This window comes from Pollicipes pollicipes, unplaced genomic scaffold (genome assembly GCF_011947565.3).
Source record: "Pollicipes pollicipes isolate AB1234 unplaced genomic scaffold, Ppol_2.1 Scaffold_7262;HRSCAF=8765_pilon_pilon_pilon, whole genome shotgun sequence".
NCBI classification, from domain to species: Eukaryota; Metazoa; Arthropoda; class Thecostraca; order Pollicipedomorpha; family Pollicipedidae; genus Pollicipes; species Pollicipes pollicipes.
This window is the reverse complement of record NW_023597055.1, coordinates 2,863,317-2,890,110: the sequence shown is the minus strand read 5'-3', so window position 1 is coordinate 2,890,110 and position 26,794 is coordinate 2,863,317. Positions and strand designations below refer to the sequence as shown.

The 26,794-nt window shown below is 61.4% G+C and overlaps 1 protein-coding gene across 3 annotated transcripts in view; it reads left to right on the top strand.

Annotated features, from left to right (window-relative positions):
- The window catches only part of LOC119113667 (3-phosphoinositide-dependent protein kinase 1), a 36,766-nt gene extending 14,635 nt beyond the window's left edge, over window positions 1-22,131 (top strand). For all 3 annotated transcript variants that reach the window (XM_037237951.1, XM_037237949.1, XM_037237950.1), the window contains 12 exons: window positions 11,032-11,194; window positions 12,625-12,704; window positions 13,863-14,018; window positions 14,518-14,662; window positions 15,549-15,763; window positions 16,234-16,396; window positions 16,867-16,966; window positions 17,376-17,457; window positions 18,151-18,248; window positions 18,785-18,919; window positions 19,458-19,724; window positions 20,503-22,131. In XM_037237951.1, coding sequence (XP_037093846.1) covers window positions 11,043-11,194; window positions 12,625-12,704; window positions 13,863-14,018; window positions 14,518-14,662; window positions 15,549-15,763; window positions 16,234-16,396; window positions 16,867-16,966; window positions 17,376-17,457; window positions 18,151-18,248; window positions 18,785-18,919; window positions 19,458-19,724; window positions 20,503-20,598 — 1,689 coding nt within the window. In that variant the 5' untranslated portion in view covers window positions 11,032-11,042 and the 3' untranslated portion in view covers window positions 20,599-22,131. The remainder of the gene's footprint in view (window positions 1-11,031; window positions 11,195-12,624; window positions 12,705-13,862; window positions 14,019-14,517; window positions 14,663-15,548; window positions 15,764-16,233; window positions 16,397-16,866; window positions 16,967-17,375; window positions 17,458-18,150; window positions 18,249-18,784; window positions 18,920-19,457; window positions 19,725-20,502) is intronic.
- Window positions 22,132-26,794: the final 4,663 nt, after the last annotated feature.

Sequence of the window (26,794 nt, the reverse complement as noted above, 5' to 3'; positions counted from 1 at the left end):
AAAAATCGCCCCGCCCCGGCGCTCCGGCCGTGCCCGTGGCATTACCGCACGCTTTGCCCCTGTACGTGCCGCTCGACAGGTTGCGTCCGCCGCCCGCTACCGCGCTGTTCCTGTGCTGGAGTGCGACAGCAGCTGTTACCGTTCACTGATGTTGGCGACAGCAGCTGTTGCCGTTCACCGATGTCCGCAACAGCAGCTGTTGCATTTCGCTGATGTGTGCAACAGTGGCTGTTACCGTTTAATGACGTCGGCAATAGCAACTGTTACCGTTCACTGATGTGTGCAACAGCAGCTGTTAGCGTTCGCTGATGTCGCAACATCAGCTGTTACCGTCGCTGACGTCGGTTCCCATCCGTTGTGGACCTCTAATTTCGAAAACTCATCTTTTACCGTCGCCTGGCAGCGTTGGTCAGGGATGGTTATTGAGCACTTCATCAAAGCTCCTCTGACGTTCCTAGCCCCGGTCCCGTAGTAATGATTAACGACAGTTATTGGCAACTTCATCAAGACCACGTTGACCTCTACCGCCCGCGGCCCATCCAGCAGGGACACCCACCGGGGTAGTGAAGACGCACCCGGCCGCCGTGCGCCGCTCGGGTGGCGGCCGCCGGCCGGGGCTGTCACCTCGTACTGAGGGGAAGAGCTGTCTCGAGCGGCGCGATGCGGCGGGCGGGAAATCCCGCGCGCTTCCCGCGGCTGGTGTGGCCTGGGATGATGGGCGGCAGCTACCTTTCCTGGAGATGGTATCTCGCGCGCGCGCGCGTATGTGTGTTCTGGCCGGCTCGTGTGGGGCCGGGCCGGGTTGGTTCTGACTTCTGAGGAACCCTTCGTGTGGGGAACGCCGCGAACGCCGAAAGTCCCGTAGCTTGTCCCGGGGAGTGCTGATATCCACCAGCTGTGCCGGCGTGAGGGCATGCCGGTGGCGTTGTGGGAGTGGTTGCCGTACCCGGTACGGTGCTGATCGGCTCACACGTGAGATCGCCGGAAGGCCGGACCGTTCGGTGGGCGGAGGAGGCGCTGACGTAGCACGGCGCGCCGAATGCCCGCCACAGGATGGACTTTCACAGCCTGTGCGACTTGTGCGCGATGGCATGGCTACGGGCGATGAGGTGACGGGCTGGTGTGTTTGAGCCGCGCGAGGGAACAGATTGCAAACTTCCTCGTGGCATCCGCGGATCGAAGTGATCGCTTCTCCTCAGGCAGCAGCTCGCTCAGTCGAGCAGTAAATCGGCCCTGGCCGCGTGACTGTGCTCGGGTGGTGATCGATCTCAGATCTCAGCGGCCGAGACCTCGGCGGTGCCGCAGTTCATTCCTAAATCCTCGCGCTGGCTCTCTGTTGCGGTCCGTCCCCGCGGCCGACGCCTGGCGCCGGGTCGGCCCCGGCCGGCGCCTCTGCGGTGCCCCCGCCCCCCCCCCCCCCCCCCGCCTCCCTCCGCCGCCGCCGCCGCCGCCGCCTGCCCCCGGTCCGCGCGGCCGGCACCCGCCGGAAGCCGCCGCGGCCCGTTACGTCGCCACGGCTGACGGACGTCGGTGCAGTCACCGGCGGCGGGTGGGGGCGACGGCAGCGGTGAGGTGCGCGGTCCGGGCGAGTGAGCGGCAGCGACTGGTGTGGGTTCGATTCTCGACGCAGGAAACTTTCGCAGACTCTTGCTCTCCACCAAGGGTGGGGACGCCGTCGACCTCAGCAGCTCGGTGCGCTGACAGGAAATCTGGCGGCCGACTCACCAAGGCCGACGGGGGCGTGGCCGCCACCGCCCAAATCGCGACCCGTTCAGCCCCCCGCCCCCCGCCGCCGCCCACACCCCCAACCGCCGGCCGTCCGCCCGCCGCTCCATGCCGTCCGTTCGCTGCACGCCTGCCGTGCTGATACGGGCCCAGCGTGCGTCACGCCGCCGGCCGGGCGGCGAGGTGCGCCGCGCGCCGCCCGGGCCGCTATCGGCGCACTTCCCGCGCAGCAGGCGCCGCGCCGGCGCCGCGCCGCCGCCGTCCCGCGGCGCGCTACCGGGCCGCGTGCCGAGGGGCGCGCAGCGCACCTGGCCGCCGGCGTGGGGCGTGCGCGAGACACGCCCCACGCCGGCGGTGGGACGTGTCTCGCGGCTCGGGCCGCTTTCGGTGGCCGGCGCGGAGGTGCGGCGGCTGGTGACCTGTCCGCCGTTGGGGGTCAAATTGTCGCGAGACGCGACGGCGCGGCCTGTTTGCTGGCGGCCAGGCCGCCGGTCAGAGACCCGTGCCGGCCGCGTTTCGTCCGCGCCCGGGGGTAATCCAGGTGGATGTCGCGGGACAACGGCCCCGGAGAACGGCGCGCCGAAAACGCGCGAAAGACTGATCGCCGCGCCGGTGCGATGCGTTTAAGACGACAGGGGCTGTTCTATGGAACGCAGTCTCTCTCATCAGCTGAGTGGACGGACACGCTGTTGTCATCGCTGTCCTCTTGTCCTTTCTTCTTGTCCCCTTGTCCTCTTGTCTTCCTGTCCTCTTGTCTTCCTGTCCTTTGTCCTTTTGTTCTCAGTCCTCTTTTCCTCTCCTCCGTCCTCTTGTCCCATTTTCCTCGGTCCTCTGTCCTCTTGTCCTATTGTCCTCCTGTTCTCTTGTCCTCTTGTTCTCGGTCCTCTGTCCGTTTGTCCGCTTGTCCTCGGTGCTATAGGTAATGCAGTGGGAGGTGCACGGCTGACTGCCGCTCGTTTCTTGTACCACACGTGTAGCGACCGCGATAAAAGCTGCCTTCCGACTCTACCGGGCTATGACATTACGCTGGCGAGTTTCGCATAGCTATCTGATGCCGGGCGGGCGCCCTTGAGCCTATCTTGACGCAAGCGCGACGTACCCGGCGAACCGGAGGTGGCGCTGGACCGGCGGCCGGCGCCGCCTGTGGCGCTGGATCGGCGACCGGCGCCGCTCGTGGCGCTGGGAGCCGCGCTCGGGTTACGCCGGAAACGCGGTCGCTTGGTCGGCCATGTGCGCGGGAGGTCGGGGGAGACGGAGGGCGGGTCGCGGTCCTCAGGAACGCGCTGCCGATGACCCGACGCGGCTTTCTCCCCGGTTGCACTGGCTCCAAAGCACTGGGGCTTGCTGTCGCGTCTCGTCTCGTCCCTGACGGCGTGAACGCGTTTGTCGTCGGGCTTCGGCCGTGAGTTTAAACTGCGCAGGTGATAGCAGCGTCCCCTGCGGCACGCCGACCAATCGCTGCGCCGGCTCGGACTGTGGCCGTCTCTGGCTGGACTGTGGCTGGACTGTGGCCGGCGCGGACTGTGGCTGGACTGTGGCCGACTCTGGCTGGACTGTGGCTGGACTGTGGCCGGCGCGGACTGTGGCCGACTCCGTGGTGTTCGCGGACGGCGGGTGCTGCAGGTGTGGATTGGCCAAATGTCCTGCTCGTGGTTCTCCTGTCCTCCTGTCCTCCGCCTGTCCTCCTGTCCTCCGCGGCGTGACTCACCCGAGGCCGCAGTTGCTGGCGTCTCAACTAACGCGCGCTGCTCATGTGTTTGACCTTGACTGACCCACACGGCTCATTTGACTAGCCCGCATCCTTCTGCTGACTCACCCGCACCCTCGGTTGACTCACCCACATCCCGCGGTTGACTCACCCGCACCTCGGTTGCATGACCCATATCCCTTTATTGACTCATCCGCACTTTGATTGACTCGATCACACCCCTCGATTGACTCACCCACAACCCTCGGTTGACTGATCCGCACCCCTCGTTTGACTCACCCGCACCCCTCGTTTGACTCATCCGCACCCCTGGGTTGACCATTACTTACCCTTTACTTGACTCACTCGCATCACTCAGTTGAGTGACCCGCACCTCCTCAACGCGGCCGCTGACCTGGCCGTCGGTATGCACTGGGTTTCAATAATCTAGTGTTCCACGCGGCCGAATGGTGGCAGGTGGGCTGCGGGCCACTGCGCAGTTGCATTGTTCAAGTACGCCATTGGCATAGTGGGTAGCGTTTTGTTTTACGACGCACTCGCGGGATTGGCCCGTCGTTGACTCCCACGTTGCGAGCGGCGGCGACAGGATGACGTTGCGGAACGCCGGCAGTGGCTTCTAGCCACGTCGGTAGCTTCTACTACGCTCCCACGCCATATCTTGCGACTGCGCAGATGTTCGCACTGGGATCCGCACATCGAGCACTTGTCGCGGCCGGATGTGGAACTGTGACGTCATTTGGCGCCGCAGCCGCGACAGCTGTTGGCCATCGATGTCGGTCCGTTGAGACGCGTTGTCGAATTTGACTGAAGCTGAACACCTGGCTGGACACCTGGAGCACCTGGCCGTATTGCCGTCCGATGAGCAACTGAGGACGGCACGTGTCGTCTGGTTAGTGGACGTGATGTCCCGCTCCAGATGCCGGCAGGAGGCGGGGTGTCTCGCTCTGGGCGTCGGCAGGAGGCGGGGTGTCCCGCTCCGGGCGCCGGCAGGAGACGGGATGTCCCGCTCGGGGCGCCGGCGGTAGGCGGGATGTCCCGCTCCAGATGCTGGCAGGAGGCGGGGTGTCTCGCTCCTGGCGTCGGCAGGAGGCGAGGTGTCTCGCTCTGGGCGTCGGCAGGAGGCGGGGTGTCCCGCTCCTGGCGCCGGCAGGGGGCGGGGTGTCCCGCTCCTGGCGCCGGCAGGAGGCGGGGTGTCCCGCTCCTGGCGCCGGCAGGAGGCAAGGTGTCCCGCTCCAGACGACGGCAGGAGGCGAGGGGTCCCGCTCCAGACGACGGCAGGAGGCGAGGGGTCCCGCTCCAGACGACGGCAGGAGGCGAGGGGTCCCGCTCCAGACGACGGCAGGAGGCGAGGGGTCCCGCTCCAGACGACGGCAGGAGGCGGGGTGTCCCGCTCCGGGCGCCGGCAGGAGGCGTTCCGCTAGAGATCGATGCCGCTGCCATAGGCGTCATTGATCGCCCGGTTGGACGGCGGCGGCGGCGCGTCTCTCTCAGGGTCGCATTAACTGCCCGCTGTGCTGAACTCTTCTTGGAGGCGCCTGCCATCGGTATCCACGTCCGCAACGGGTGACGACGCCTCCCTGGACGGCTAGCGCTGGACTCTGTATCAGAGGATCTCGGTTCGAGTCCCAGCTGTTCCGCGAAGAGAATTGTGGTGCATGGACACGTGCATGGGTACCGACAGTAAGATGGGCAAGCACAGGTGCGGGGTTTAATTTCCTGAGGTGCCCGCCGCCCCTCCTGCCGGGCTCAGAGGAAGACGTCACACAGCCGTCATCAGCTCAGTGCGTCGTAAAGCCCCAACGACGCATGGGGAGGTGACGCCCATTATCTGCGGTGGTGACGAGTAGTCCGCCTTGTCGCGTGTTCCTCGCTGAGCGTCGTCGGGTGCCACGGGTGGGGAAGGTGATGGAATGTCGTGACAGCCCGTGCCCAGTGCGTCCTCCCTGGTCCGGATGTTCGGCCCGGTCGGAAATCCGACATAGCCGGTTGTTGGCACGGTTTTGTTTCCTGGACACGGCGTGGTTTACGCCGCTGGAGTGGTGAACGGAGTGGCAATGGTCTCAGAAGCGTGGCTTGTCATCGCTTGTGACGCCAGGCGAACTGGCGCGCACCATGCACGCGCTGGCAGAGAACCAGCGATGAGGAGAGGCAGCCGGGCACCGTCAACTGCCCCACACCCGGAGGCGGAGGTCCGGGAGTCAGCTGCCCCACACCCAGAGGCGGAGGTCCGGGGGTCAGCTGCTCCACACCCAGAGGCGGAGGTCCGGGGGACTGCCGTCCACACACCCGGAGGCGGAGGTCCGGGGGTCAGCTGCTCCACACCCAGAGGCGGAGGTCCGGGGGTCAGCTGCTCCACACCCAGAGGCGGAGGTCCGGGGGACTGCCGTCCACACACCTGGAGGCGTAGGTCCGGGGGTCAGCTGCCCCACACCCGGAGGCGGAGGTCCGGGAGTCAGCTGCCCCACACCCAGAGGCGGGGGTCCGGGGGTCGGCTGCCCCACACCCAGAGGCGGAGGTCCGGGGGTCAGCTGCTCCACACCCGGAGGCGGAGGTCCGGGGGTCAGCTGCTCTACACCCGGAGGCGGAGGTCCGGGGGTCAGCTGCACCACACCCAGAGGCGGAGGTCCGGGGGTCGGCTGCCCCACACCCAGAGGCGGGGCTCCGGGGGTCAGCTGCTCCACACCCGGAGGCGGAGGTCCGGGGGTCAGCTGCTCCACACCCGGAGGCGGAGGTCCGGGGGTCAGCTGCTCCACACCCGGAGGCGGGGGTCCGGGGGTCAGCTGCTCCACACCCGAAGGCGGAGGTCCGGGGGTCAGCTGCTCCTCACCCGGAGGCGGAGGTCCGGAGGTCAGCTGCTCCACACCCGGAGGCGGAGGTCCGGGCCACGGCCGTCCAGGCACCAGGAGGCCGGCCCGGCCGTCTGTCCGACGCCCTGCCGGCCGCCACATACGGCGCGCCTCACAACGCCAGCTGGCAGGAGCGTATCTCGGCAGCGGGGATTCCCGACTGCGTTTTGCTGACACGTCGCACTGCGACGCCGCCGCAAGTGCCCTTACTCGCGCAGGCCTTTGGACCCGACCAGCGTGGCGAGTGCGCCACGGGGTCGGGCCCCGGTCGCTCCTACGTCAGCGGTATGTGTTTGGCCGCGCGCGATAACCGCATGGCTGGCACGGCCCGGCGTCGCAGCGCTGGCGCCAAAATGGCAAAGGTTATGGAGTTGCATGTTGTGAGTGTGCTACGAAAGGTTGTGGAGCGGTTCCGGCAGCAGACGTGGCGAGCGGTGAAGGTGACAGACGGAGTCTTGGACGAGTACCTCCTGGCTGTCGCAGCCGTCGTCGCACTAATGAGGACACGGTAGTAAACATACACATATACACACGTGCCGCACGCACGCACGCACGCACGCACGCACGCGCGCAGCACGCAGGTCCGCGGGCGGCACCGGTCCGATGCCGCCGATCGCGGCCGCCACTGGTCCGTCGCTGATCGGCAGGGCTGGGTGGCGCGCGGCTGGTCCCGCACCCGCGGCAGACCCGGCTCACAACTCTGTCTACGGCTACCGGTCGGTTGATGGGTGGTTTATGGGCACAAGCTGGCTGGCGACTGGTGGTTTAGCGGCACCAGCGGCGCTATCGACGGGTGGTTTAGCAGCATCGCTGCCTCATGCCGGACGTTGAACGCGGTCTGCACGGGTAAATGTATTTTGACGCCAATGTATTTTGGTAAATGTATTTTGTAATGTATTTTATTTTGCTTTTCCGCGGCTGTCGGGCTTTGGGATCAGGATCAGCTACCACTAGCGCGCTGTGGCTGTAGCGGTGGTCAAAACCAGCAACGCCAAGAATTGCCTGACCTGTAGGTGACATGATCTGACCTGACCTGACCTGACCTGACCTGACCTGACCTGACCTGACCTTGGCATCACGGACGTGCAGTTGTGTGATCCATAAAACGTACGATGGTGGCGTGCAGCGCTTCCTCTGCAATTCTGTTTCGTCTGTAATCGATCCCAGTCGACTCCACTGCAGTCAGACGGGCTCGGTCAGACGGGCTCGGTCAGACGGGCTCGGTCAGACGGGCTCGGTCAGGCGGGCTCGGTCAGACGAGCTCGGTCAGACGGGCTCGGTCAGACGGGCTCGGTCAGACGGGCTCGGTCAGACGGGCTCGGTCAGGCGGGCTCGGTCAGACGGGCTCGGTCAGGGGAGTGGGCTGTCAGGTTCCCGTAGACTGGTGGCTGTGCTCGTTTGCCAAGGTCAGGACGGGTTTTCGGGTGCAGACTGGTAATTGCAGCGTCCGCTCGAGGGCTAGTAGGCCTAAAGTATCTGGCAGGCTGTGAACAGTACAAATGCAGGTTCAAACTGCGTCTTCGTCGTGTATACTTCCGGGAAGAGGCGCAGGCCTTTGTGCTGAGCGTAGACGAGGCTGCCTTCACTTCGGGCCTCTGGACCTGCGTTGACCTTCATGAGTCGTAACTATGACCCGCGCCTGTTCAAGATCGTACGATGTACGCTTGTAAGCTGGGCGGCCCAGAACCGGTCGAAATAGGCGACCTTTGGTATTCAAGGAAGTGCTGGTTAAACGACCATACCTAGCAATCATTAGGAAACGTTAGGTGCATTATCCGAACGCTTGCTTTATGCGGTCGTCTAACCAGCGCCTCCGGTTTTGCATGCTGCATTGTTTTTTGAAGATTGCTTATTTTCATCCTGAGAACTCACAAGGCCGAAGAACCAGGGGCCCGATGCGTGATTTGCTTCTATGAAAGCGGCAGTCAGTTTGCTATGGATTATTATGCGTAAGTCATTATTTAATAGGAAGTATCTGTGAAACTGTGCGGCTTGGGGCCCTACGCCCAAGCTGCCCCAATTAAGAAGGGGAAGGGGAGGGGTACGTTGTAGTTCCACTCACGAAACTGGCCTCTGGTGTCACGTGGTTCAGGCCCATGTCCATGGCGCCCAGAGCGCTCTGACATATCCGCGTGTGTCATGCTTGCGCCACGCGCAGAAAACTGGCTGCTTGCGGGGGTTGTAATTAGCTGGGCGAGAGTGACGCATACATGAATGAGAACGGCTAAAATTTTACTGTTTTGCCGCCAGCCCTCGGGAAATGGGTTGTTGTCTTGTTCGTGTGAAACAACTTGTGAGTTATGACTTGGGACTGCGGTAAACTGCGCTCGACTGTCTCCCTATAACACTTCTCCCGAAACCATAACTTAGGCGGGGTACCTCACTATCATCGTCGCGTTTTCGTCGAGACTCCACAATATGGGTCTTCGGACAAGCGGCAGGCATGCGGTCTCATTCCAAGTGGTCACCTCGGGTTGCGCCCGCCTGTTAAGTCGGGCGCCTGCGGACCCCGACGGCAGAGGAGGGCGGGCCGCTTGGCAGATCGCGTGGGAACCCCGCCGCGGGTTCACCCCAGGAACGTTGTGTTATCTCGTGCCGACGGCGAGGAGCGTGCTCGCCGCACCGCGCTGGCGGAGGGTCCGCACGGGCCGACGCGGTGCGGCGCTCAGGGGTTCGTGCTCGGGACAGAGAATCGTCTTCCGGCCGGTTCGCTTTGGAGGGAATGGTCAACGCTTGAAGATGTTGAGGCGAGCAGCAGATGTGATGGATAAGCTCACTTGTAACTACTGGTGTGGCCTTTAGGCTGAAAAATTCTCTAGATGGCGCAATTTCAGGGATCAGTAAAGTGCTTAACATTACGTCACGGTACCTTGCACTACAGTGATTGAGAGCCAATAGACGGACGTTGTATCCGAAATCCGTGCTCACGAACACTAGAAATGAACGACTCGACAATTGCGCTTTTTATCTTGATTGCTGCGAAGCGAATGGGATGGTGGGATTTGAGTGACGTTTAGAAGGGGTTAGGTCTTAAGAAGGGCAGGGTTGTGAACTGCGCCGAATGATTTTCAAGATGGCTTTTATGTTCAAAACCCCGTTTGACTGTGGAGCACTCCCTTAAAGTGGTGTTTTTGATCTGCCCGGAGGAAGGAGCAGTTGCAGTTTTTTGTTTGGCTTCCAAATCAAATATACGATCGCTCAGCTATTCTTGGCTGAATAACCCATTCCGCGCACGACATGATCATGCTCATCTGCGATTGACTAGTTGAAACTCACGCGTGAGGACACGAATCCAACGGTGCCGATGCTGGAAACCGGCTCGAACCATGACTGATTTCACGTCTTGGGCGATTGCTATCATTACGCGACTGTATCCCGGCGGCGGGACGCCAGCACGTTTTCATGGAACTCGCGGCCACAAGGCCTCCCTGCGGGCGGGAAACGCTTATGACGTGAATCGCGATGATGGTTTCGAATCGCGCGTGTTACAGGAATAGAGTCTCGGTGCATGCGACTCGTCGTCCTTTGCTGACCTTGTTTTGACCTCGTGTTCAGTGTTCGTATGACATTCATGCGGGGAAATTGTGCGAATTTTCCTGTCGTTTGTAACATGACGGATGTTCGTCGTTGCATGAAGTAATCATGAAGTGGGTTTATGATACTTGCCGCGCAATCGTGCTCCCCCCCCCCCCCCCATCAGACGTCGGTCAAGGGATGTAGCAGCGCCAGGAAACATGACCCCTCCCCCCACACACACCACACACCACACACCGATCCCGACTCCGCCCCAGATCTCTCGTGTCACTTTCCACCGTCTGGCGCGGTCGTCACGTCCCTTCAGTTTCATGTTACATGCAGTACACGGCGCTTGATTAAGCAAGAACATGACATTGAATCGCCTACCCACGTGGGTCGAAAGGGATGTGGGCGCTGCGTAAACGTGCGGTTCACTGCCTTAGGTCCCAGACCTCAGCCATCATGATCATCATGATCATCATGCATTTTAGTACGCATGCGCCTACTACGTGCGTTCCTTCCGCCTAGCGAGTGTTCCTACCACGTGCGTTCCTACCGCCACGTGTGTTCTTACCGAACGGCTGCGTGATCGCGCCAGTGAGCCAGAGGTGGCGGCCCGTGCGTACCTCCTGGGTGGAAGTGGACCTGCCGGTGTGTCCGCGAGGTGGAGGGGGGGGGGGATTATCTGACTGCGCCTGTCAGGTGGGGCTGTCCGAAGTGCCCGCGGTGTAAATTACGGCTGTGGATGCGGGTGTGTGTGAGTCCGGGCTGAACCCGTGCCGGTGTTCTCAGTCGAAACAGGTCTCAGTGCGTCCTCCAGGCCGAATCATTGCTTGTGTTCTCAGTCGAAACAGGTCTCGGTGCGTTGGTGGGTCAGATCCAGTCGGATAAACCCTTGAGCGCCTCCATGGGTGTGTGGCGTCACGTGACGTGACATGACGAGCCTACGCGTGCCCACCGTGCCGGTGACAGATGGTGTGACGCCCCATCGCCGCTGGGGGCAGGTGATGTGACGACCCCCCCCCCCCCCCTTCTTCCCCTGCAGGCTGTCGGTAATATAGTGGTTAACGCGCCTGCGTCAACGACTGCGCGTCTGGGAAACTAGATGTACTGGGTTCGATTCTCCGCGGTGCCCGCCCTTCCTGCCAGGACGAGAGGCAGGCGACGCCGTATAGCCTCAGCAGCTGAGTGCGTCGGGAAGCCCCAATGACAACAGCTTCTTTCCCTGCCGGGCAGGTGGTGACCCGATGTCAGGAGCCACGGACAGCCGGGTGCCGGCTACCGGCGACGCCGAGCCGACCTCGGCGTCGACCCCGGCCGTGACCCCGGCTGTGACCCCGGCGCCGGCCGGTGGCACGCCGGCCCGGCCGGCCACGCGCCGCTCACCGCAGGACTATAGGTACGCCGGCGAGGTCACCGGAGGAGGCGCTGCGGGTGATGGCCGGTCCATGGGGAGGAGGGTTTCCCGCCTGGGCTGGTGAGGGGAGGGGTCCATTGTGTGTTGTGGGGTCACAGGGGACACTGTTCAGCCACGTGGCACCAGGGTGATTATGGGGGGTTCGCGCATGATACTGTATGATGAAAACAATATGGTGTGTTTATGTGGATGCCTGTAGTGTAGTGCTCAAAGGGAATGTTTCACATTTGAAAGTATGTGTGTGAGCAAGCATCAGATATGATGAAACAGGCTTACTTCACGATTGGTATGATTTTGAAGTGGAGAGACTGCTCTAGCCAGTACAATTCTCTGTGACGTGAACATGATGTGTCGTCATATTCACTAAATAAAAGGTCGTAGTCAATGTGTCAGGGTTTGATCACGTGGTCGTACCTTGCACAACATTGATTGAGAGCCAATTGACGGTCGCTTTATCTGTAGATCGTGCTCACGAACGCCAGATATGAACGCCTTCAGAATCATGCTCTTCTCGGCTTTGATCGCGGCATGGCTTACGAAATAGCTGGATTTGAATGACGTTATTATGACGTCGTGAATGCCAAGGGAACTTGGAAATACTCTCCCCTATGTACCTTTCCCCATTTTCGCGGGCGTGTAGCTCAGAAACTTGAGGGGCTTGGATCTTAAAAGGGGCAGAATTGTGAACAGCACTGAAAGGTCTTCAAGGTGGCTATTTCAGTTCAAGCCGCTATATAAATGTGGAACAGTCCCTTTAAGCTACGAGTCTGGAGCATTGAGATACGGGGTTTGATTTCCCGCGATGCCCGCCCTTGCTGCCAGAGTAAGGCGGGCAACGTCACAAAGCCACAGCAGCCGAGCGCGTCGTAAAGCCCCAGTGACGTCAAGGGTGAAGGCTTACGTGCACGTTCGGTGTCCGAAGACGGCTGTTAAAGCTACCAGGAAAGCGTCGCGACGGCAGTGCGTTTGTCCTGTTCGCCGAATGGTGTCGCGTTGTGCGGCCAGCGCGGTTGTGACGTCGGCGGTGTGCATGCTGCTGTTGATGTTCGCAGCGCGTTGCGGCGCTGCGTGACCTCCAGCGGTCGATGCGCCCCAAAACCCCAAATTATCATCATCATCACAGTGCGTTGCCTCTAAGATATGCCAGATCACGCGGCAGGGTACAGTTGTGTGTTTCCCAAATACTCTTGCGACGCGTTCTCGCTCCCACCGTTCGTTGGCGGCCGCTACAGTTCACAGTCGCTGTCTCCGTTCATTTCACTTTTTGTCTACAGCTGAGCCTTGTGGCTCGCCCTGCATGCATGTCGTCATCGCAGAACACGTCGCACCCACGTTTTGTCGCAATGACGGCGGAGGTGCAGTGCTGTGCCGCTCTGTGACCCCCTCCCCCGTCCCCTCCCCGCGGCCGTCAGATTCGGCAAGGAGATCGGTTGTGGCAGCTTCTCCACCGTCTACATCGGCAAGGACATACACATCGACCGCGAAGTGGCCAGTGAGTGCCCGGCGTCGGCGGCGGCCGACCGTGACGTCGCTGTGTGCGCGCGTGCGTGCGTGTGTGTGACGTCACATGGAGCGTGACGTCACCCGCGGCTCGGCGCCCCGTTGGTGACGTCACGCCGGGTGGGCGCGCCGTCGGTGACGTCACCGGCGGCGCCGCGCGGGGCCCGGCGCCGCTGGGCGTACCGTTAGGATTGTTCGGTATGCGACCGTTGCGACACGCGCCTGCGAGGCGCCGAGCGGGCGGAAAACCGCCGCTGCGGCGTCGGAGCGGGCCGTGGGTGTGGCTCGGCCGTTTGGGCACGCTCTGGGGGCGTGGCTCGGCCGTCTGGGCACGCCTAGGGAAATGGCGGACGGTCTGGACGCGTCCTGCCTCGTTTGCGCGACACGTTTTACGCAGTTTGTTTACGTCGTGGTGAATGCAAATTGTCCTTTGCTCGTTTGTTCTTTGTTCGTTCTGCATTTTCGCATAGCGCTAAAAGCTTGGGCTGGTGCCCAGTGCTGGATAACCGCGTTTCGCAGAATTCTGTTAGCTTGTTAGTTAGATGGATGAAAGTGGTCCTAAAAAACACGCATCTGTGTTTTAAAGAACAGGCGCTGGGTACCCCAGTTCTCACTAGGCTTTTGGTAGACCCATCGCTATGCTACGAGAAGCCTACTCGTCAATTGCTGCCCATCAGCCGTGGCCCACCTGGCAGGCACATTCTCTGGAGTCCTGTACTCTATAAGGGTTCCGAATGTCCCGTAAGAACTAGGAGTGCGATCACACTCCTGTCAGCCCCGCATTGTATGTTGGGTTGCGAAGGCGCGGGCTGTGTGCTTCGCGCGCTTTAATGTGAGATACTCGCTTCAGAGATACGTGAGATACAAAGTTCCGCGTGCCGCGAAGGGAAAGGGCGTTCTTGACCCTTTGACCCTTGGCCCTGACCCCTGGCCTTGGCTTCTGATTTATGACCCCGTGCATACGGATCTTTGACCCTAGCCCACTGTCTACTGCCCGCTGACCCCTGCCCGCTGACCTCTGCCCACTGATGTCTGCCCACTGACCTCTGCCCACTGCCAACTGCCCACTGACCTCGGACCCTTAATCCTGATATCTGACCCCTGCACATCGACCCGTGACCCCTGACCGTCCCCGCCTGGCTCTCCGCAGTCAAGGTGTGCGAGAAGCGGCACATCATCAAGGAGCGCAAGGCCGAGTACGTGAAGCGCGAGCGAGACATCCTCAACCACCTGAGTCAGCACGCGCGCCGTGACTGCCCCTTCTTCGTGCGGCTCTTCTGCACGTTCCAGGACTCGGAGCGACTCTGTATCCTCTGGTGTGGTGCGGCGGCCGTGAGCGCGGCGGCGCGCGTGTTTTGTCCCGCGGTGGCGAGAGGGGGGGGGGAGGAGGAGGAGGGGCCCAGCCTGTCGTTGCCCCGGCGGCACGCTGTGGCGCCGTGCCGATCAGGACAGAGGCCGTGGTCAGACGATCCAGCGTGGTGGGAGCGGGGGGCATTGTTTGGTGCGTGTCGTCACAGTCTGCAATGTGTAGGGTGGTTTATCATGACACCAAGGCTGACCACGCCGTCCACGACAGGCTTCCCGCCTGCGGTAGGCCCGTGAGCAGTGATCTCGCAGTGTGTCGTCCGGGTTCAGTGCAGCGCACTGTTTTCCTGCCGTCCTTTAGCGCTCTGCCCTCCGCGCCTGAAGCATTTCTATGGTCTCTGCACGTGTTCTGCGCGTGTCTGTCTGTCTGACCGTCTGTCCGTCTGTCCCGCCATCGGTGCGGCGTCCTCCGCGTGGTTTCCTTAGCTTGCGCGCCACAGACTTTGTGCTGACGCTGGCCAAGCGGGGCGAGATGCTGGAGCACCTGACCAAGGTGGGCACCTTCGACCTCGCCGTCAGCCGGTTCTACGCCGCCGAGCTGGTGCACGCCGTGGAGCACCTGCACCGGGTCGGCGTCATACACAGGTCAGTGGCCGGGTCAGAGGTCAGGCGCCGGGTCAGCGGGGGTCAGGCGAGGCCGAGGCTGGGGCCCGAGTGCAGGGGCGTTGCCACCGCGCGGGCGGTGGGGCTCGGGCCTCGTCGTCTTTGGGGCGCGCATGATTGTGCTGGGGCTCTCTTGTGTCCGTGTCCGTGTGTGGGTGTGTGTGTGTGTGTGTGTGTGTGTGGTGTGTGTGTGTGTGTGTGTGTGTGTGTGTGTGTGTGTGTGTGTGTGTGTGTGTGTGTGTGTGTGTGTGTGTGTGTGTGTGTGCGTGGTGCGTGCGTGCGTGCGTGCGTGCGTGCGTGCGTGCGTGCGTGCGTGCGTGCGTGCGTGCGTGCGTGCGTGCGTGCGTGCGTGCGTGCGTGCGTGCGTGCGTGCGTGCGTGCGTGCGTGCGTGGCGTGCGTGGTGTGGTGTGTTTGTGCAATGCATCATGACGGCGTGAAATTCAGCAGTTCCGCCCCTGCCGCAACGTGCCGAGGGGCGAGAGGGTGGCGTGGGGTGATCCGTGATCCGCAGTTGGAACGTGCCAGATTCTGACACTGCTCTCGTGGTCCGATGTTTTGGCGTGGTCAGCCATCTCCTGCGCAGATGACTGTCGGGCCTCTTGTGAGATTGTTTACCGTCGCTTCTGATGGGTGGGCTCATTAGTGGCCGCCGGCGTAGATGCATGAGCTCGCAGTTTTGCAGAGCATACCAACCGGCATTACTGAGGTGTCTGGCGCCGCGGTCTCCTCCGTCCGCTCCGGAGAAGGCGAAACTACAGCCGTTGCAAATTCTTTCGGATATTTTTATCACATCTGCCTCCACTTGCCGTGCACGTTCCAAGCCCCCCCCCCCCCCATTTCGCAAGCCTGACGAGCGGCGCTGCCCAGGGACTTGAAGCCGGAAAACGTCCTGCTGGACGAGCAGATGCACATCAAGATCTCGGACTTCGGCTCGGCCAAGATGGTGACGCGGGAGGAGGGGCGCCAGCTGATGCAGGGACGCCTCGGCCTGGCCGACGCCGCCGACGACTCCGACGCCACCAACGTCGCCAACGCCGCCAACGCCGCCAACACCGCTGGCGACGACGGGCCGGCCGCCGACCGTAAGGGCTCTGACCTGTCGCGGCATGACGCAGGCGCCCCGGGCCAGACGAGTGGCTGGCAGCTGGTGATAGGGTACGGCCAGTGGTCTGGACGCGGCGCCGGAAAATGGAACGCAGTGGGGAGAGAAAAGCAGTCTGGATAACCGGTCACAGTCTGGATACAGTTAGGGTCTTGCCTTCTGCTTTTTGGTGCGGTCAGTGACTGCATACTATACATGGGTCAGGATAGCCGGTCAGTGGGGCGAGCGAGTGAGTGAGTGACGCGAGGCCTGTGCGTACGCGGGTCCAGTACGTGCACGAGTCCAGCTCGTATGCGGGTCCAGCGCACAATGTGTGGCCCGGGTGGTGAGACGGCAACCGGACTGTGGCAAGGACAGCCAAGCACGCGGACGAGCGTGCCAGCTGTCTGACCTCGGCTTCAGCTCCGACTCACCTCCACTCCCCCCCCCCCCTTCTCCTCTCTATGGCAGCGGAGCGTCCGGCGCGGGCCCGCACCAACAGCTTCGTCGGCACGCCCGAGTACGTGTCGCCCGAGCTGCTGCAGGAGAAGACGACCTCGCACGCCAGCGATCTCTGGGCGCTGGGCTGCATCCTCTACCAGATGGTGGCCGGCCTGCCCCCCTTCCGCTCCAGGTCAGCGAGCCGGGCCGCGTGGCCCGGCGCAGGCGCCGGACGGCGCTGGGTGTAACATTGTGTCAGGATGGAGGTGGGGGCTGGTGTCAGGCCGCTCCAGAGGCCGGGAGGTGGCGTCGACAGGTCGGGTAGGGGAGTGGCGGTTGGTTGTGTACGCCGGCTGTGGTCGGAGCGCCGCGGGGTGCAGGCAGACAGCGACGCCACACCGAAACCGCGCGGGCTCATTTGACACGCCACAATGTGACAGCGTCACCGCCAGTGTCGGCAGCATTCCGGCGGGCGACGCCGCCCAGCACCGTGTTCGCCAGCAGGGCGGCTGCTCCGTGACCGGCTCTGTACAGCAGCCGCGGCCGCGGTGCGCTCTGCGCTGCCCGCTGGCGCGTGGCGACGCCGGTGACGCTGATGGCCCGCCGCCTGACGTGATGACGTGATGACGTGCGTCGCTGACCGACCGCCCTCCGCCGCTGCAGGAGTCAGTACTTAATATTTAAGAAGATCCTGGCGCTGGACTACGTCATCCCGGACGACGGCTTCCCAGAGGAGGTGGCTGATCTCGTCCGGCGCCTGCTGGTGAGCGGGGGGGAGCGGCCGCGGCCGCCGGCGGCCGAGAGCGCCGGCGCCGGCGGCGGCGCGGACGTGCTGGGTTGTCCGATGCTGGGACAGCACGGTGGCGTGTGTTAACGCGCGCGCGCGCCGAACGCTTGCCCGGGCCATGCGACCGCTTGGGGTCGCGTGTTTGGCGCGTGTGCAGTGTGCTAGCGTTCACCTGTGAGTCGGACCGGCGTCCGCGTCGGCCGCCGCCGGTTCGGGGCGGTGATGTCCAGCGTCGCGCCATGTGCAGTGACGCGCGTGAGCCGCCTCACGGGTGGTGTCCGAACGAGCGCTGTGTCACGGCTGGTGACGCGCGTGAGCCGCCTCGCGGGCGGTGCCGGCGCGAGCGCCACGGCCGCCGACGTCTGAGCCCCGTTTGCCGCGGCAGGTGCTGGAGCCGGCCAAGCGTCTGGGCGCGGACGACTCCGGAGACGGCTACCCGTCCATCAAGGCGCACCGCTTCTTCGCCGGTGGGTATCCGGCGGGCGGAGCTGGAGTCGGGCTGGGGATCACGTTTGGTGGCGTGCGCAGTGTCCGTGGTGGCCGGTGATGTGCCTCACTTGGTGCTGTGTCCCCCGTGCTGACGTGTGTCGCTGTGCCGCCCCGTGCTGACCTCACGTGTCACTGCGGCATCCTGTACTGACCTCATGTGTCGCTGTGCCGCCCCGTACTGACCTCACGTGTCACTGCGGCATCCTGTACTGACCTCACGTGTCGCTGTACCACCCCGTACTGACCTCACGTGTCGCTGTGCCGCCCCGTACGGACCTCACGTGTCGCTGTACCACCCCGTACTGACCTCATGTGTCGCTGTACCACCCCGTACTGACCTCACGTGTCACTGCGGCATCCTGTACTGACCTCACGTGTCGCTGTGCCGCCCCGTACTGACCTCACGTGTCGCTGTGCCGCCCCGTACTGACCTCATGTGTCGCTGTGCCACCCCGTACTGACCTCACGTGTCGCTGTGCCGCCCCGTACTGACCTCACGTGTCGCTGTACCACCCCGTACTGACCTCACGTGTCGCTGTGCCGCCCCGTACTGACCTCACGTGTCGCTGTGCCGCCCCGTACGGACCTCACGTGGCGCTGTACCGCCCCGTGCGGACCTCACGTGGCGCTGTACCACCCCGTGCTCACCCCACGCGTCACCGTGCCCCCAGGTGTCGAGTTCAGCAGCCTCCACGAACAGACCCCGCCCGAGATCTACCCGTTCCTGCCGGGCAACCAGGAGCACCCGGAGCTGCGCAGCACGTACAGGGTACGGTAGGGGGCGCCCGGAGCTGGCGGGACGAGGGCTGAAGGCGCGCGGTAGCGGGGACGGGGTTTGTGCGGCGCTTCGCTGGACGGCGCTTTGGCAGGAGCCCTGCATGCGATGTCCGCGCCGAGTACCGCGTGCGCCCGCGGCCCGGGCGGGGACTGGTGCCTGTGGTGGGGTGAGGGCAGGGCCAGCCTCGGGCGCGAAATGACCGCTGTAGTCGACGCGCCTCAAAACCCCGATAAGCAACCTAAAGAAGAGGTGAGGGGTGAGGGTGGCACGCCGGCGTTTTGACATTCCATGCCGAGATTGCACGCGGCGTGGAAGAGCTGCGGTTCGGGGCAGTCTGAATGGCGACGAATACGGACGGTGCATCCTGTGTTGTACTCTCGGCAGGCGTCGTGTCTAGACCGCATCCGTTAAAGAACGCTGTAGGTCTGTCTCGGCTTATCTGGATCACCGCACGCAATTGCGCTGCTGTGCTGTGCGCGACGCGTAGTGCTGCCATCTATCAACTATTCGCGGAACCTGAACTTCAGGTACCTGACGACCTGGAGCCCGGGCTGTCGGACCGGCAGCTGACCAAGGTGCTGCTCAACATGTCGCTGGAGGAGTGCCAGCCGTTGCAGCAGTCGCCGGCGCCGGCCGTCAGGACCAAACGCAACATCGCTGATGTAAGCCGGCTGATCGCCCGGTCCTGTTCTGTCCGCGTCTCCGCCCCAGGGCTGATGCATCCCAGGTAGCCGGGATCGGGGTGGCCAGTGGAGTTCTGCGGACTGCTGTTTCCACCACACTGAGGTGTATAGGTTACTGTCCTGCCCTGGGAATCTGTGACTGTTGCTATGGCCCAGCTACCGCTGACCCGCCGCGGTTGACCCCCGAGTCCTCTGACGTAGTTGTGGCTTGCGACCTTTTCCTTCTGCTTATGTGTGTGACCCGGGACACATCACTGTCACACATGTGACCTCAGACCCTGTCTCGGGTGTGACCTGACTCCTCGCCCCGGGCGAGACCTCCCCGCTGACCCATACCTATCCGTTGGCCCGTGACCCCTGCGCTGGTCCGTGACCCCTCTGCCGAGCTGTGACCCCTCCGATGACCAGTGACTCTCCTCCCTCCCCCTGACCTGTGACCCCTCCGCTGACCCGTGACCTCCGCTGACCCGTGACCTCCGCTGACCTGTGACCTCTCCGCTGACCCGTGACCCGGCAGGTGCCGCCGGACGAGGCCGCCCGCCGCCTGGCCGAGCAGGAGCGTGACAACAAGTGGCATCGCTTCACGGAGGGGCACCTCATCCTCAAGCAGGGCCTCATTGACAAGCGGAAGGGCCTGTTCGCCCGGCGCCGCATGTTCCTGCTGACGGAGGGGCCTCACCTCTTCTACGTGGACCCGGTGCACATGGTGCTCAAGGGCCAGATCCCCTGGTCGCGCCACCTGCGCCCGGAGGTCAAGAACTTCAAACACTTCTTCGTGCACACGGTGAGGGTGGCAGGAGGGGGAGGGGTGGCGTGGGGTGTGAGGGGCTGCCAGGGTTGTGTGGGTGGGCGCAGGTGAAGGTCTGGAGTTGTGTTCGTTACGGGGGGGGGGGGGGAGGGGAGCAGTTCTTGGCAGGGAGTTTGGTAGCCGTGTCTCCGTTTTTGGTAGCCGTGTCTTCGAGTTTGGTAGCTGTGTCTCCGTGTTTGGTAGCTGTGTTCTCGCGTTTGGTAGCCGTATCTCCGCGTTTGGTAGCCACGTCTGTGTGCCTGGTAGCCGTGTCTCCGTGTTTGGTAGCCGCCTCCACGTGTTTTGTAGCGGCGTGTCCGTGTTTGGCAGCCGCGTCTCCGTGTTTCGTAGCCGTGTCTCCGTATTTGGTAGCCGCGTCCCCGTGTTTGATAGCCGCTTCTCCGTATTTGGTAGCCGCTTATCCGTGTTTGGTAGCCGTGTCTCCGTGTCTCCTAGTCGCGTCTCCGTGTTTGGTAGCCGTGTCTCCGTGTTTGGTAGCCGCGTCTCCGCGTTTCGTGGCCGCGTCTTCGTGTTTGGTAGCTGCTCCTCCGTGTTTGGTAGCCGTGTCTCCGTGTTTGGTAGCCGCGTCTCCGCGTTTCGTGGCCGCGTCTTCGTGTTTGGTAGCTGCTTCTCCGTGTTTGGTAGCCTTGTCTCCGTGTTTGGTACCCATGCACGCCGCCCGATGTCGGGATACAGGCTGGCCCCGCCCTGAGACCCAGCCAGCGGTGCCTGCCCGTCGCCCCTCGCTGACCCCCCCCCCCCCCCTCCCCTGCAGCCGGGCCGCACCTACTACCTCGAGGACACGGACGGCTACGCGCTCGAGTGGGTGAAGGCCATTGAGGAGGTGCGGCTGCACGCGTATGGCGATTGACGCCGGCTCCCCGCTAGCTGCTGACGCTGGCGGGCCGGCTCCCGCGGCCACGGCCGAGACGGCGCGCCCCCGCCGCCGAGGGCCGCTCGGGTCGGCCGGGCTGCGGCGGCGCGGCGCGGCGGTCTCCGGACACCCCCGCGGCGGCGGGTGACGGGGCACGGGTGGGCGCGCGAGCTCCGGAGCAGGCTCGGTCGTGCCGTCAGAGGGCGCGGTGGGGGCGGCCGGTCCCGGCTGCACCCGGCGCAGCCAGGCGAAATTGTACATACATGCATTGACTACACGCATTGACTACGCGTATGAATAGCGTCTTTCCAGTTGTTGCGCGCCGTAGTGGCCGTGTTGGCGGTGCCGGGCGCCGGGCGCCGATCTGTGAGGCTCGACGCGCTCTCTGCGGCGCGCCCCTGTCGGTGTCATCCACGCGCTGTGTCGGTCTCCAACGCGCAATCTCTCACCTTCCGAACCAGTCCCCTCGAAACACAGCCGAGCGTACAGCGCTCTAGCGCTGATGCTGCACAATGCAACTGCGCCGCGTCTTGTCGCGGTTAGCCGTCGTGGTCGCCTGCCCGCGGGCTGGCACCGCCGGATGCCTGGTTAGAGGCTAGAGTTGGCGGGCGTCATAGCCTCGTGGCGGCTGGCGCCGCGCGCGGGGTTGCGACGGCGGCGGCTCGTGTCGCGTGACCGACCTGTCTCGCGTGTCGGGCGCCGATTGGTGGACGGGATGGCGGAAGCCACTGACTTCACTTGCTTCACTGTAGCCTCTATCGAGGCGTGTGCAATAGCGGGATTTCGTGGAGCTCAGTCCGCGTGCTGTTTTCACCGTGTGTCCTCCCTCTGTCCGGCCGAGTCGATAGTGACAAATATGTGAGCGAAGTGCTGTTACCAGAAGATGAGGCGAGCAATGCAGGGGGGTGCGCGCTGCTGGTGTCAGCAGTCGCCCTGGCTTCCGACCGACCCTGGGCTGCCTGGACGGTGGAAATGTGCGATACAAGAAGTTGTGTAGAGGTCGGGGAGTTATGTGCGTCAGTTGGTCGTTGGCTGGCCGTGGGGAGCGTATAGCGATGGAGGTATGCGCGCGTTCTCGCGTAACTCATACTTTTCCGAACCATTTGCGTTCTGCGTTTATGCGAATGGGGTGACGTGAACATACTGTCGCGAAAGTGCGAGACTCTGTACCGATTTGTTGTCAGTGATGCCGAAACTGCACAGTCCACCGCGTTCTTTATTCATGGAAACCTCGCAAGAATGACGTGAACTCTCTCTCATATTCGCCAGAGCGTGGATTCTGCGCCATATTGGGCGTCTTCGGCGCGACAAGCGTGGGCGATTTGGGGGTTGTGGCGACATGGTATCTTACGCACGGATGGCGGGACGGTGCGAGGAGCAGCGACCGGTCCCTGAGACTGGTGAGATGCAGCTCTCTCTGGTGAGAGCGGCGACTGGTGAGATGGAACTCGGATTTCGGCCGGCCGCACGCGCCGGCTGTTGTACCTATTTATTTAACCGTCTGGAAATACAAGTGGAGCGAGTGCCGTTCGCCGCCTGTCAGTGAGATTCAGCGACGAGGCGCCACGGCGGCGACCGGGCGCGAGGTTATGATTGTTACGCTCTCGGTGCGGGGGCTCTTGCACGTGGCCTCACGTGCACCTGTCACCAGTTACAATCTTGCACTAGTGCAGAGGGTAATCCACACTGGTGCAGCTCCGGCTTTCAGATGGGATTTAGTTTTTCTAAGGGCTGCTTACGGGACAGGGCGCTGTAATAAGATGGCAAAAGCTCTTGTTTCGCAAGCTGTGGACTTAAAGTAAGGACTTAAAGTGGACTTAAAGTAAAGTAAGTAAGGGAGACTGGGTCTGAAGGTCTGATAGTCAGCTCAGACTTAACGCTTCACTTTTGTTGGTCATGTTTGATTCAGGAATGCTGTTCTTTTTATGCGTGGCTGGCGTGTCATCGTGTTTCGAACCGAATATCCGTGGCCGCACAGATCAAGATAGCCCAAAAATCTAACCGAAATAACAATGGTTTCAGCATCGGCTGTATCACGGTTATTCTGTATTTTAGATAAAAAGTTTCACAATATCCGGCACGTTGCTCTACGTGCCCCGATACAGAGGCGCTTTATTTAAATTTCTGGTTGGGTGCTCGTACGCGATACACTTTCGTTTGCCACATATCCTATTCCTGTAAGACTACGTGCGTGAACAGTACCGTTTGGATTACCGTTAGACAGACGAACAGGGAATCGCCTGGTGTCCGAGGTGCAGAAGCACGTACCACGTGCCACGTGCACAGAAGCGGCCAACACAAACTTCCCCGTTATGTCCATTTGGCTAGTTTTTCACCCTTTTTAGTTTTACCAAAGCTCGGTAGCCCGAGCATGCAGAGGCACGAATTCAATTTCAGTACGCTGGTCGACGTGCCCTCGTAGATTCATGTGCCCGGCACGAGTTTTTGCGACTCAGGTTGCGCCGATAACCGCTGGACAAGCCGAGAATGTCGGCATTTGGAATGTCACGTCGAGCGAAAATAATCGCAGTGGGTACGGCAAAATGACGCTCGGAATGCGGTAGGTTTTCGGCGAATCTCATTGCTACGGCAACGCTGCACTCCCATTAGGGCTTCGCGTGGTGTGTTTTGAAGTTAAAGAAGAGCGCAACACAGAAAACTTGCGGCAGTATTGACATGCGGCGGCGGCGAACATGGTGAGATCTAAAATTGGCAGTGGTAGCGAGTGGCGTGTTCTTGAACTTTTGGAACGCATAATAGCGCTCCAGACGGAGTGGAAATGTGGAGAGCAGGATTTGAACGTCCCTAGTGGTCAGCACATCACCCTCGGTTCCCGTCGGGGCATACCGACATTCGGGTCGACCAGGGAATCACGGCATCCCGACATTCGGGTCGGCCAGGAAATCACGGCATCCCGGCATTCGGGTCGGCCAGGGAATCACGGTATCCCGGCATTCGGGTCGACCAGGAAATCACGGCATCCCGGCATTCGGGTCGGCCAGGGAATCACAGCATCCCGGCATTCGGATCGACCAGGGAATCACGGCATCCCGGCATTCGGGTCGACCAGGGAATCACGGCTTGCTGGCATTCGGGTCGGCCAGGGAATCACGGCATCCCGGCATTCAGGTCGACCAGGGAATCACGGCATCCCGGCATTCGGGTCAACCAGGGAATCTCGGCATCCCGGCATGCGGGTCGGCCAGGAAATCACGGCATCCCGGCATGCGGGTCGGCCAGGGAATCACGGCATCCCGGCATTCGGGTCGACCAGGGAATCACGGCTTGCTGGCATTCGGGTCGGCCAGGGAATCACGGCATCCCGGCATTCAGGTCGACCAGGGAATCACGGCATCCCGGCATTCGGGTCAACCAGGGAATCACGGCATCCCGGCATGCGGGTCGGCCAGGAAATCACGGCATCTCGGCATTCGGATCGGGCAGGGAATCCCACAGATGGTGTTGAATGTGCCCCGAGATAATGCAAACAGTAAGCGTCCATGGTACTTCGCTGCGTAACAAAGCAAGCTCACCAGAACTTGCAGCTCATTAATTCTGTGTCCAAACCAAACGTGCTGATCGTGGACAAAAAAGAAAAGAAGCCTTTGGAAGTTTTGCGCATGACATTGCAGAAATACGTTCCTGGCACCTATTTATACGCACACGACCATGCAGACGCATACGGCCTTTGAAAGGTAACAACCGTTCAATGCCATTCCTACACTTACACCCCTATCACGGCGTAGTAATTTGCTCTGACCATCTCATGTCAGGTTCTGACAATAATGCATGCAAGACACGTTTTACATCAATTTGATCTACCTGGTCCAGAGATAAAAAACAAGGCAAACTCGTTAGGCTATCAGTTTGCAGTAACTTGAAGATTTTACTACTCATTAAGAAGTTCGGTTTTTTATTCATGAAGTGACTTTCAGTCACAAAAACTCGTTTTGAACTTAACAGGAGCAGCAGGGCGGTGGGAGAAAACTGCGACGCGTCCCTCAGACAGCTGGGCAAATCAATGCCACACTTCCACCCATTCGGACTTTACATTTCGCGGGGCTTATTTGACGCAGTCGCATTGTCAAGAAAGGGACAGATTGCCCATATAAAAGCTAGACCCACTATACCCTACTGCTGCAGCATGCTTGTGTGCCATAGAGCCCATGCTGTGATCAAAATATTGCAAATTATCTTTTTACGAAGAGACGGATCGGACAAAAATACATGCCAGGGGGATCTGGAGAGTACGCTGCAGCTTACTCATGTTTTATCAAACATCGGTATGCTGTAATCGCAGCGGCAGGGTCAAGGCTGCTGTTTTGCAAAATAAATCGTGAAAACCAAGCGGTGAAAATGACGAGATCCTTACAAAGATACGCCAGCGAATACGTTTACCGCCGGATGCACTACTAAGTGATATCTATTTGGCCGCTGGAGTAATCATAATAATTTAAATTCACTAGTCGAGCTTTGCATTTTCCAGTCCATCCTACGGCACCGCAGTGCCACCTGGTAACCGTGCGGAAATGATGTGTGGGACAGCATGGATCCGATGTAATATCGCACTACATCGGAGCATAATCCAAGCTTCCACCGCTTCGCGAACCGTCCGTTGAACGGCGCCACTGTCGCCGGCAGGCTAGCGGTTGGCGGCCAGGTGCGGCCGGACGCGCGTCACCAAACGGCGCCACCTGTGCCGTCGGCTGGGGACACGCCCGGCCAAACGGCGCACCAGCTCCGCACCAGCTGTCGGCGCGCGAGGGAGGGGGGGGGGGGGGGGCAGCCGTGTGGCCATTTACGACGCAGTCTCTCATCTTCCTGTTTTTTCCCACGCGACTGCTGCAGCTGCAGTCTTCTACGTCGACCGCCGCGCCGGTCTGGGCGACCCGCGGAGGTGAGCTTGCGTGCCGGGGCAAGACCCAGCTTCATTCTCACGAGCGGAATTCACTGCACCGCAACTTAACCCCACAGCCCATGCCTCAAAACCTGGCCAGATCGGGAGGGACCTAAGCCCGCATCACCACGACCTATGCGTTGCTAGGAACATAGACGGAACTAAAAACTTGTTTGTGGATGACCAGCTGGTCACGTGGCCTGGCCGTGGCCGCTGTGTGCTTGAATCGACCGGCGAGTGAGCTCTGTCCGGCTCTGCGGCGGTGGAGCTATGTCCGACGGGCGCCAGCTCCGCCTCAGGACGCTGTCCACTGAGTCCGAGCTAGAGTCGACTGGCTGGTCCATACTCTGCAGATGGATAGCGGCAGGGACGCGAAGTTAATCTTAGATCCGCAGTTGGAACGCGGAGCTAGAAATACACCGATAGATTGATCGATGAATTTGATTGCGGATGATTGCATTGATCGCATTACATGGCATTGATTGCATTACATTGCATTACATTGCATTGATTGCATTACATTACATCGCATCGCATTGCATTGCATTGCATTACATTGATTACATTGCGTTGCATTACATTACATTACATTGATTGCAGATGATGATTTGATGATTACAAATCGACAACGGCAGGAGTACGCTGTCAATTTTAAACCGGCGCTTGAACCTTGGAGCTAAAAGCCTTACTAAATGTTCACAAAGACATAGTAGGCCCTACTGCTGTTCCTCACACTCCTGCACACGCCGTGTTTTCTGGCACCTAACATAGTGTTTGGCCTCGATCGTCACAGCATTGACCTATTGACCGCAGTGACGTAACTATGGGAACGGGATTTTGGGGGTCATCCCGGCTGGCCGTGGCGGAGGCTCCTCAGAACCGAAGGTTTTAGTCCCTTTTAGCAGTTTAAGACGCACGTAGCTATTTAGAATATTCCAAATGGGCTTCGATACGTGAGAATAAGGCCCCGGCATAACCAGATCACCTCATCGAAAGTCAGGTCACAGGCGATGCAATAAGAGCACTTTGTCAAGAAGACTTCATTAATGCCCAATTTGGCCCTCCTGGGCCAATCCCTGGCTACGCCACTGCTCAGCCGAGCTTACGCCGGCTGTACCGACCGTTTCTGAGCCTGCCGCGACCGACCAAGGGCAGCGTTTGCGTACAGCCGCGCAGTTCGCTCGCCTCACCCCGTGCTCAATAACGAGACCTCGGAGGGCAAGATGACGTCAGGTGCTTTACTTTTACTCCCTCCACCAGGGGGGGGGGGCCTGGTGGCGCCTCTGCCGGGTACGC